The sequence below is a fragment of the Marmota flaviventris genome, chromosome 6 (assembly GCF_047511675.1).
Source record: "Marmota flaviventris isolate mMarFla1 chromosome 6, mMarFla1.hap1, whole genome shotgun sequence".
Lineage (NCBI taxonomy): Eukaryota > Metazoa > Chordata > Mammalia > Rodentia > Sciuridae > Marmota > Marmota flaviventris.
Genome location: NC_092503.1, coordinates 22,089,795 through 22,101,848, shown reverse-complemented (window position 1 = coordinate 22,101,848; position 12,054 = coordinate 22,089,795). Strand labels below are relative to the sequence as shown.

General features: G+C 31.9%; 1 protein-coding gene across 1 annotated transcript in view; it reads left to right on the top strand.

Annotated features, from left to right (window-relative positions):
• Positions 1 to 12,054, top strand: part of Pex3 (peroxisomal biogenesis factor 3) — a 36,523-nt gene that overhangs the window by 22,149 nt on the left and 2,320 nt on the right. The window contains exons 9-11 of the mRNA XM_027938421.2: positions 997 to 1,067; positions 4,969 to 5,091; positions 8,991 to 9,087. Coding sequence (XP_027794222.1) covers positions 997 to 1,067; positions 4,969 to 5,091; positions 8,991 to 9,087 — 291 coding nt within the window. The remainder of the gene's footprint in view (positions 1 to 996; positions 1,068 to 4,968; positions 5,092 to 8,990; positions 9,088 to 12,054) is intronic.

Sequence of the window (12,054 nt, the reverse complement as noted above, 5' to 3'; positions counted from 1 at the left end):
TATTACACACTGTTGTGTCCTAAGCAATTGTTGTATAAAAATCATTCATTGAGTAGGAACAATAAAAGTGCCAAAGATTGTAGATTATGTGGTTCATTTTTAAATTAGTGGCTTTTTATGCATAAACTAGATTAAGCCAATTCTTTGCAATTGGAAGAATAATAACTCTAACCAACTAAAGCCTCTATGCCATAATTCAGCATGAAGGTACCATAGACTAGAATACTATAATTTAATTGCCTGCCAGTTTGCCTTCCCTTAGAGACCGCAAAGATGACCTCTTTGAGTGCTAAGCAACATTCATGAGCAATTTTTTTTTTAAAAAGTTGCAATCTACCATTTAAGGGAGACCTGTGACTTGAAATAGAGAGGCTAAACTGAGTAAGGAGGACAAGTGGTACAGAATTAATGGAAAACTTATTTACAGAATGGTCTCAAGGAGACATAGTAAGAGAATTATAAAAGCTTTCTGGACTAGAAAACAATTTCCAAATTTTAAAATTCAATAGTGGAACTAAAAAGAAAATGATCTAGAGGAACAGGTGAAGAGCAGAATGATGGACTAAATCCTACTGAATTGAAAGAAAACCTGAAACTTCAGATTGAAAAACCACACGGAGCCTCAGGATAGACTGATGAAAAAGACACATTTCCTGATAAATTTTTTTAATGGTGAAAGAGGAAAAAAAAACACCCAAATCTCTGGAATCTGAAAACCTATTTTTCATTGTCTATATATGCAAGAAATTCACCCAAGAAGGGCCAAATTAACAAGGATTTTATAAAGTATACTTTGACTCATGTTTTAAATACTATCCACTTACCTGTGTACATTAACTATTGTAGGTGTATTTGAGTTTGGTGAATTTTTTTTTATCATTGATGTAACAAAGACTTTTAGACTTCTTGAACTCCTGAGTCCTTGAATGTGATTAGTTTCTTCATGAAACCAAGGTGATATATGAAATTCTGAAGTATGGCATTTTAATTTTATAGGCCTGTGGACTTTCTTCCAGAGATATTACTACTATTAAACTTCTCAATGAAACTAGAGACATGTTAGAAAGGTATGTAGACTGCATGTAACAGGGAAAATGGGCTTGTATTTTGGATGTGTGTAAGACCATTTATTTAGTTTTTCCTGAACACCAAATTCAACATAATTTTGTGTTAAAATTAAACTTTGAATCATTTTCCTGCCTTCAGGTAGGATTTCCTACCTAACTGGAGGGATTTTTTTTTTTTTTTTTTTTTTTAAGATACTCACCTTGGCCACCCACTCCCTTGGACTATAGATCCTTATGATATATTGATTGAGAGGTTAAAAGGTATATTCTGAAAATGCTTTCCAGGGTAATCTTGGTATACCCCAGCAATATAGAAATTCATTTCTTCCCTAAATTTAGTATTATATTTGAATCACTTAAAAGTCAAAGTATTAAAAATGAAAAAGCACCAGAGTGTGCATTAGAAGACCATGTGACCTAGATTCAAAATTGGCTCCTTTACTTATTAGCTGTTCAACCTCAGTTTTGTGTTTCAAGCATTTTTAAAAATTATTTATTTATTCTAATTTGTTATACATGATGGCAGAATGCAATTCATTTCATATTACACATATAGAGCACAATTTTTCAAGTTACTGATTGTACACAAAGTATTTTCACACCATTCGTGTCTTTATCCATTTACTTGCAAATGCCATAATTTTATTCTCTTTTAATGCTGAGTAATGTTCCATTGTATATATATGCCAAAGTTTCCCTATACATTCATCTACTGAAGGGCATCTAGGTTGGCTCCATAATTTAGCTATTGTGAATTGTGCTGCTATAAACATTGATATGTTTGCATCCCTGTAGTATGCTGTTTCTAAGACCTTTGGGTATAAACCGAGGAGTGGGGTAGCTGGGTCAAATGGCAATTCCATTCCAAGTTTTCCAAGGAATCTTCATACTGCTTTCCAAATTGGCTTCACTAATTTGCAGTCCCACCAGCAATGTATGAGTGTGCTTTTTTCTCCACATCCTCACCAACAACACCTATTGTTGTTTGTATTCTTAATAGTTGCCATTCTGACTGGAGTGAGATGAAATCTTAGGGTAGTTTTGATTTGCCTTTCTCTAATTGCTAAAGAGATGTTGAATATTTTTTCATATGTTTGTTGATTGATTGTATATACTCTGCTGAGAAGTGTCTGTTCAGTTCCTTGTCCCATTTATTGATTGGGTTATTTGGTTTTTTTGGTGTTAAGGTTTTTGAGTGCTTTCTGTATCCTAGAGATTAGTGCTCTATCTGATGTGCTTGTGGTAAAGATTTGTTCCCAGTTAGTAGGCTCTGTATTCCCTTCACTGATTGTTCTTTTGCTGAGAAGAAGCTTTTTAGTTTGAATCCATCCCGTTTATTGATTCTTGGTTTTAATTCTTGTGCTACAGGAGTCTTATTAAGAAAGTTGGGGCCTATTTTTTTCTTCCATTAGGCACAAAGTCTCTGATTTAATTCCTAGGTCCTTGATCCACTTTGAGTTGAGTTTTGTGCATGGTGAGAGACAGAGGTTTAATTTCATCTTATTACATGTAGATTTCTAGTTTTCCCAGCACCATTTGTTGAAGAGGCTATCTTTTTTCCAATGTACGTTTTTGGCATCTTTGTCTAATATAAGATAACTATAGTTATGTGGGTTAGACTCTTTGTCCTCTATTCTATACCATTGGTCTACAAGTCTATTTTGGTTTCAAGCATTTTTTTAACCACAGGTTCTAGTAGACTTAAACTCCATGAGATAAGAAAATTGGGTCTTTTTGCTCATCAATGTATACTGTACTTTTAGAACAGTGCCTTGCATGTAATAGATACTCAATAAGTATTTACTTAACAGACCTAAAGTGATAGGAGAGGGAGAAATTGGTGTAGGAAATTAGAGTACTTTTAAGAACAAAGAACCTCAAATAGAAAAAAAAAATGGGATTCAATACACTTTAAAAGGTTGCTAATCACCATGATTTGATCATTACAAACATTGTATACATTATTGAATTACATCACATCCATAAATATGTACAAATATGTGTCAGTAAAAATTTTTTTCTAAGGGATTGGTTTTAGGAGTCAGTGAGAGATAACTAAGGATAGGAACAGAGGCATGTAAGTTGGTAGATGTGGTAGGACAAATATGTGGAAGTTCTCATTGCTTATTCTGTGGAGTAGGAAGCAAGGTTATTTCTTTTAAAAAAGCTATTCTCATTTCTTTTATTGCCCAAATGAATACAATCTAATCAGAAGAAAAATAAAAATTAATATTTTCGAGGACTTGTGCTCCAAACACTGTACTATACTCCTTTACCTTTCCTAAATCATTTAATGCATTCCGCTGTCATATATAAATTAAATAAATAAATAAATAATTTTTTAAAAATATGGGAATTATGGAAAAAATGCAGGTAGGTTCAGTGTTCATTTCTTGAATTTTCGTCCCCTTAATCATTTTTTCTTCTTTTAATCCTATCATATTCCCTTTGAGGGCAAAATTAAGTTTACTACCTGACCAAGCAGTTCCACTCCTATATATCTATTGAAGAGAATTTGAAACATATGTGCACACAAAAACTTAAGAAATTTCATAATAGAATTACTTTAAATGGACAAAAAGTGGAAACAATCTAGGTGCCCATCAACTGATGAATGAATAAATAGAATGTGATATATTTATGCAATGGAATTCTACTTAGCAACAAAAAGGAACAAACTATTGATACATGGCACAACATAGATGAACCCTAAAAACATCATGCTGGCCAGGTGTGACATGCCATGCACACCGGTGTAACCGTAATCTCAGCAACTCAGGAGGCTGAGGAAAGGGGACTTCAAATTCCACACTAGCTTCAACAACTTACCAAAACTCTTATTTTCAAAATAAAAAATTAAAAGGGCTAGAGCTGTAGCTTCATAGTAAAATACCCTGGGGTTTGAGACCCACTACTGCAAAAAATAAAAAATAAGAAACCATCATGCTAAGTGAGAGAAGACAGACACAAAAGACCACAATTTCCTAAGACTCTGTTTCCATGAAATGTCCAGAAAACTACAGAGACAAAAAGTAAATTTATGGTTACCTGTGGCCTGGGTTGGGATGGGGTTGTCTGCAACTGGACAAAAAAGGTGATAAAAATGATCTAAAATTGGATTGTAGTGATAGTTGTACAAATATGTAAATTTGTGAAAAATCAGTGACTTAGTACATTTAAAATGAGTGAAATTTATAGTATCAAAGTTCTAACACATTAAAGTTTTTTAAAAAGAGAAGAAATAGGAAAAATACGTAGATATATATACACACACACACTGATTTAAAAAGCGGTACTTACTTCACTAGGCATTTTCTAACTTTGATAGTATCCTTGTATAGTATTTTTTATATCAGAGTTGGGTAAGGTATGAAATCCATGTAATTAAAGGAGCCTGAATTAGGATTGAAAAATACCTGGATATGAATTTGAGCTCCCCAGTTTACAAATTGCATTCCTTTGAGGGAGTTTCTCCATTCTTCATGTATCTTGTTTTTCATCTATACATGATAATAATATTTTCTATCTCATTGAATTTGGATGTTGTAGTAAAGCAAACCAATAATCTGTGACTGTGGAAGGATTCAAAAGTTTCCTTGAGAGAAGTAATAATAGTATTGCTATTTTTTTTAAAAAAAATGTTGTATAAAGTGCTGATTTATAAAAAAAAATCTAGTGAAATGAATGAATATTGTCATCATGTTGTGCTAAATAATAATATCATTTTATGCTTATTTTTTTAAAGATTGGTTCCTTGATAAATTTTTAATGTTTCTGGCCGTAAAAACTAGATTGTAACTAGAAATGTTGGTGGCTTTCAAAGATAGCTACATAACTATTGAATTTGTTTCCTTTTCCATGGAGAATCTAAAAAGTAACATATACTTCTTATTTTATGTAGTCCAGATTTTAGTACAGTTTTGAATACCTGTTTAAATCGAGGTTTTAGTAGACTTCTAGACAACATGGCTGAGTTCTTTCGACCTACTGAACAGGACCTGCAACATAGCAACTCCATGAATAGGTAAGATGACATATGAAAATGGTATCATACAAATGAATGATCTTTAAAAATGGTGCTTTGGATACATTTATTTTTTGTCCCAGATGAAATCTTAGAGAATAAATTTGAGTACCTCATTTTTAACATATTAAACTTTTTGAACCAATGACTTCTTCATTAGTGGAAGTTCCTTCTAGATTCAATATTAGAACTTGCAGTTTTTCTAAAATTTTTGCCACTATATTGAAGTATTTAAGCTGTGAAAGTGCCTTTCTATAAACCAAATTCCAGTTATAGTTTTTTTTTAACTTTTTAAGGCATAAAATGATAATGTACTTAAATTTAAATGTGTTCTCCAATATTATTCTGGTATTGTAAGCCATTGTTGGTTTACATAATTTAATACTTTTACTGGGCATTCTTGTTGTAGATTCTCATTTAATGAATTTTCTCCTTGTATTGTAATTATCTTATTACAACTATCTCTAAAAATTGAGATCATTATAATTCAAGGAGAAAATTCATTTTATGATAGGATTGGTATTATTTAGTTAGTTCAATGTTAGTAATGTTAATTATACCTGTTATTACATCGTGGATCCTTTATCAGCTCAAGATGAGCACTTTTGGTCTCATTTTAGGATCTACACTCTTCCAGGAGCTCTGTTTTTGCAGATGTTTATGTCACATTTAGAAATAAGGGTACCAAATCAATGATGACTATAAAGTGTCCCACTAAAATTTGAGGAAACAATAACTGATAAGCAATATGTGCAGTTTCCAGTTTAATTTTTAAATATCTATATATGACAAGACATTGTTTACCCACTTCTATTAAACCCTTCTTTATTGTACAGAAAAGAATAATTTGCCATTAACATTGAGCATTTGGAATACTTAGAGCCATAAACTTTATTTTCTGAAACAATTTGAATATGATCCTCAAAACTTTTTTGGCAGTTCTTTTAAGTTACATTAAAAATATTTAGCTCAAGGCCAATCCTGTATTTGAAAATCAAGATACTCAGTTAATATTGGTTAAAAAAAAAATACTGTAGTTAATAAAATTTGAGTATAATCTGAACTTAGCAAAGTATTAGTTATTTCCCAAGTGGTGGTAAAGAATGGTAATAGTTGTTTTAACATGAACAAAAGCTTTATCTTATACTAAAGAATTACAAAAATTAGACTGCAACATCATCAGCCCTTGATAGTCTTATCATTTTCTGAACACATAGAGTGCTTACTGTCTATCCTTTCATGCACAACCTACATGCACCACTTTGAAGTTTTATTCCTCAGTTAAATTTTGAGTCTCCTCTCAGAAATAGAGATCATATTATACCCTTTCATATCTCTGCATGTATATACTGGGACCTCAGATATTTCCTATTTTTCTATTTCATAAAATAACCAACTTTATAATCTATATGTAACACTTAGAAACATTTACATCATGCATACTATCATCACTATTATTGAACATGTTATGGAAGTTCTAGTCATTATAGTAAATGAAGAAAAAAATAAAATTTTCAAATTGGCAAAGACAAAATGTATCATTATTTATGTATTATGTATTATGATTAATATTTCACATCTCTGGAGATAGTCAACTGAAAATGATGCAAACTAATAAAGGTTTTAGATATATAAAGTATATGTATAATGCTTTATATATTATGTATACATATATATTAATATATATATACAATGGATATTTAAAATGAAAAGCTTACCTATCACCAGTAGTAGCCCAATAGAATAATGAATAAGATAGGACTAAAAGGAAAACTATAGATTTTTGAGGGATGAATATAGATATAAGAATTCTTAATAAAATATTAGCAAATGAAATCCAGAAATATATGGTGGCCAAAACCTTTTCTATTTGCTAGTGTGATGATAGATATTCTTCAGAACATATCTCATAGAATTCTGAAAGTAACATTAGGAAATAGGTGCTGGTATTTTTCTCATTTTCCAAGTGAGAAGACTGACACAAAAAAGTTAAATAACTTCAGGTCAAAAATCTAGGAAGTGGTAAAGACAGATGTTCAATAACTTCTGTTGAATATCAGAGCCCAGAATTTTAATTATTCTGTAACTAGGACTAAATAAGGTTTATTTTAAGAATGAAAAGAAGGTCAAAACATTAGTAAAGCTTTTACAATAAACTATAAAATTAATAGGACAAAAGAACATCATCACTGTTGCTGAAAAGGCATTCAATAAAGCCTTTTGAATAATCAATTATTGATAAAGCCTCTTATCATAAATTAAAAAGTATGTTTATAAAAATAAAAGAAGAGCTGGGGTGTGGCTCAGCGGTAGAGTGCTTTCCTCACACCTGTTAGGCCCTGGGTTTGATCATCAGCACCACATAAAAATAAATAAATAAAATAAAGTTATTGTGCAACTACAACTAAAAAATAAATATTAAGAAAAGAAAATTTGAAATCAAGAGCAAATATATTTAATAGTGAAACACCAGAATGATTTTCATCACATTCAGAAACAATATAAAGATGGTCAGTATTGATATATTTACTCAGTATCATTCTTTTATTCTAACTAATGTAGTAAGGCTAAGATAAGACCATTTTTTGAAGACAAAATTGAGGAAATCCATTGATTTTTTTATATATTTATCTTGGAAATAGACAACTTACCAACTGTTGTTACTATTCTAAGAAACTGTTAATTGACTCTTGATTTTCTAAGTTAAATTCGTGTAATCTTTTAAAATAATACAAGTTTTGGAAAGAGAGGAATGACTATTGTTATTTGAAGGTGACATGATTTTAAACTTAGAAAACCAAGAGAATTAACTAAAAATTATAAAATTATTCTCTTAGACTTAGTCAAAGTACTATACTAAAACCCCATTGGGGACTGGAGGATATCGATTTGTTAATAGTAAGCCTGGACAAATGATAATACAGATGATCTGGAGAAACACTGGGCTGAGACTATTTAAGAAATTATTGAAAAAGTAGAGCAATGAATTTGCTTTTCCTGTAGAATAAAGTGTTAATTATTAAGATAATATGTTACACATAAAAGAATAGCTAAATTAGCAGAATACAATATAAATTCCAGATATAGGCCCTAGGTTCAATCCCCAGCATAAGGGGAAGGGTTGGGAGGAGAAAGGAGGAGAAAAGAAAAGAAAGGAATGTTTAGGATTATGGAGAGATCGGATATCAACAAGGATAATGCCCAGGTTTTCTACTTACACTGCCAGATAGATAATGATGTAGTTCAGAATAGGGGCAAAAAACATTCAACTTTGAGAGTAATTAAAAGAAATACAGACTTATAACATTTTCACACATAGAAAGATTAAAGAAAACAGTACCCAATGTGGAAATAAGGCCTGATGGAGCAAGCCTATTCATATACTGCTGAGGAAGCAGAGGGCATTTGGCAGTGTACACAATAAATCTTAAAAGCATTAATACTGTTTGACCATGTTTATACAGAATTATTTATGTTAAGAAAATCAAGACAAATACTTAAATGACCCCAACTTTAAGAAGCTGATGATGAAAATTCTCATAGCTAGAGAATGGATTACCATGCAATCATTAAAAAAAAAAAAAACAGACCAAAATTTTAGAACTTTTTAAAAGATAGAAAAATGCTCATAACAAAAAATTAAAAACAATATTTTCAAGTAGTTAAGAGTTTTGTGTTTTTTTTAAAAAAAAAAAAAAGCTATGTGTAAAAATTGCCAGAAAAACTATCCATGAATTCAATTGGTTGTCATTTTCAGGTGGTAGAATTATGGTTGGACTTGATTTTTCTTTTAATATATTTCTGTATGTATTCTTTTATGAGTGAATGTTACTTTTTAATTAAAATGTTAAATGACTATGAGATGATTTCAGAAAATAATCACTATGATGATTTTTCAGTCTTTCTAGTGTCAGCCTGCCTTTAGCTAAGATAATTCCAATAGTAAATGGACAGATCCACTCAGTTTGCAGTGAAACTCCTAGTCATTTTGTTCAGGTAAGAACAAACTTGGGGATACTATTGAACACAAATTATATTCATGACATAATCATGTTTTCTAACATAAAATTGCATTATCCACTGTAATATACGTTCAAAATAACACAAAACCTGGAATCATGTGTAGAGTGTGGTAGAATGCCCCATGAGAGCAATAATGTATCACAGAACATTTATAAGGTTCCCCGTGTTATAGTCCAAACACCTGTTGGACTCCCTTTTAGACCAGATATATTCTAGGGGTCAGTTGAATTTATATAGCATTAATGGTTTGCATGAAGCTGTCCTTGTAAGAAAATTGAGCCTTGAGGCAAATCAGTGATCCAGTTGCTCAGGGTTTGAAGAAAACTAAAAGAAATTTCATGGAGAAGCATTTTAGTAATTAATTAAATACAACTGTTAATAGTGCATCAGTCTGGTCACTAAAAGCTGTATAAACAATGAGTTATTTAAAATTTTCACTCATCAACCCACAGCTCTTTTTTCTTGGGAATGCAGTGAGTAAAACTGTTGTTATTAAAAGGATAATCTCTATCTACATAATTATTTCTGAATCATTTGAAAATTTAGGAACTGAATTATAAGGAAAAAATTACTTACAGTAGGCCTCAGTTGCTAAACTGCTGCAGCAGTGTACAGAAAGAAGGCCTAAGGGTAAAGATGGCATCCTCATAATGTTATTTGGGAGGAGGGGTTCTGCTCTGGGAAAATTTATCTTCTTATTATTTTATCCATTACTATTTTAATTGTACAAATTTACCAGACACAGAATGATAATTTGATACATATACATAGACATTACCAGAAAAACTATCCATAAAGTCAATTATAGTTGTCATTTCCAGGTGGTAGAATTATGGTTGCATTTTGGATTTCAGATATTTTTTGGATTTTGGAATATTTGCATATACAAATTGTCTCAGACAATTTAGTCCATCTTCAATGAAGTCTTGGGAAGGTGAAGAGCACCAAGGCTAAGAAATGTTATTTATTTTTTTCCCAGTAGAGTTATTAGCCTGTTCTTCACATGCTATTTTCCTTTACTATTCTCTTCAGTCTTCAGTGTCATCAGCTTTACCCAAAAGAGCATTAACATTTCAGAAGAAATAGTGAATAAGGCTGATCATATTTCACTGAATTTAAGCTTCACATGTACATCTGGGTGAGAAAAAAAATTGTGACTTTTAGCACTTAAAGCTTAACTTTTGGGCTGGGGATGTGGCTCAAGCGGTAGCGCACTCGCCTGGTATGCATGCGGCCCAGGTTTGATCCTCAGCACCACATACAAACAAAGGTGTTGTGTCCGCCAAAAACTAAAAAATAAATATTAAAATTCTCTCTCTCTCTCTCTCTCTCTCTCTCTCTCAAAAAAAAAAAAAAAAAAGCTTAACTTTACCTTTCTCTGTTGAAGTCGTCTCTGGTGTAATCGGTAGGCCATTCATTTTGATCAATAAGTGGGAAATACAACCAAGTATAAACATTCTCATCAGCCTTAATACCTAAGTAATTTTATGTAGTACATTTTAATTCTGTATAATTAGCCAGATGCAGTGGTGCAGCCTGAAATCCCAGCAGCTCGGGAGGCTGAGGCAAGAGGATCACAAGTTCAAAGTCAGCTTCAGCAGCTTAGTGAGGCCCTAAGCAACTTAGTGAGACCCTGTCTCAAAACAAAAATATAAGGAAAGGCAGGGGATGTGGCTCAGTGGTTAAGAACCCCTGCATTCAATCCCTGGAACCAAAAAATAAATTAATTCTGCATAATTAATATAATGAAAACAAAGGGTTCTAATCTAATAAGATTAATATTAGCATTTACTATCATTTTTCAGTGTGACTGGATGTTGATTCTGTTTATATATTAGATCATTGATTTAAAAGGCTTCTATCTTGTTTTTTAAATTTCTCTGAGTTAAAATACCAAGTGATCTTCTTAACCAAAAATAATGTTTTAAGCTCTTTTATTTTTATTTATCTTCCATAAAGCATTTGCCTTGATTGGAATGCTAAGATACTTGAAATTAATCCTTCCAAATTACTGCTAGTAATTCAGTCACAAAGATGTATAGGAGATACTCTTGTGGGAATGCTGTAGGACCAGGGTTGGCAAACTCCATGAAGGCCAGACACAGATCATTTCTTATCTGAAATGCTTGGGATCAGAGTGAGTATTTTGGATTTTGGATATTTTTTTGGATTTTGGAATATTTGCATATACAAAATGAGATATCCTAAGGATTAGACCCAAGTCTAAGCACAAAATTCATTTATGTTTCAATACATCTTATAGCCTGAAGATAATTTTAAACAATATTTTTATTGCACCTACCTTTTGATAATCTGTCATGTGAAGTCATGACCTGTAGGCCATACTTTGTTGACCCTTGTGGTAAAAGATATTAGGATGGTAGTATAGCTGGGAAAGGTAGGAAATTGGACAAAATTGGAAAACAATTGAGAAAGCTAGTTTTTTCAATGCTATTTCAAATAACATAATGAGACAAATTATTTCAGATTGCTTCCAAATAACGTAAGAAAAGAACATTTGTAATCAGGGAGCAAAGAGAGACACTCCACTTGCCAGATACAAAATATATACCTCAAATAAATGTTCCTGATGACCCACCTCCTCCAGCCACACCCTCCCTTCCTTCAACCACCAGTTAATCCTATCAGGGGATTAATTCACTGATTGGGTTAAGGGTCTCATAACCCAATCATTTCTCCTCTGAACCTTATTGCATTGTCTCACAATGAGTCTTTGGGGGATACCTCATATCCAAACCATAACAGTCTGAACCAACCCTGTAGGGTAGAGCTTGGGTCAGCCATCTATAAACTTTGAGTCAAATCTGGCCAACCAATCAGTCCACCAGTGTTGAAATTGTTTTAATATGTAAGTAAAAAAAAAAAAACTATAAAACTCCTTAAGCTTAGACCTTTTCATAACTTAAAAACCAAAAGCCC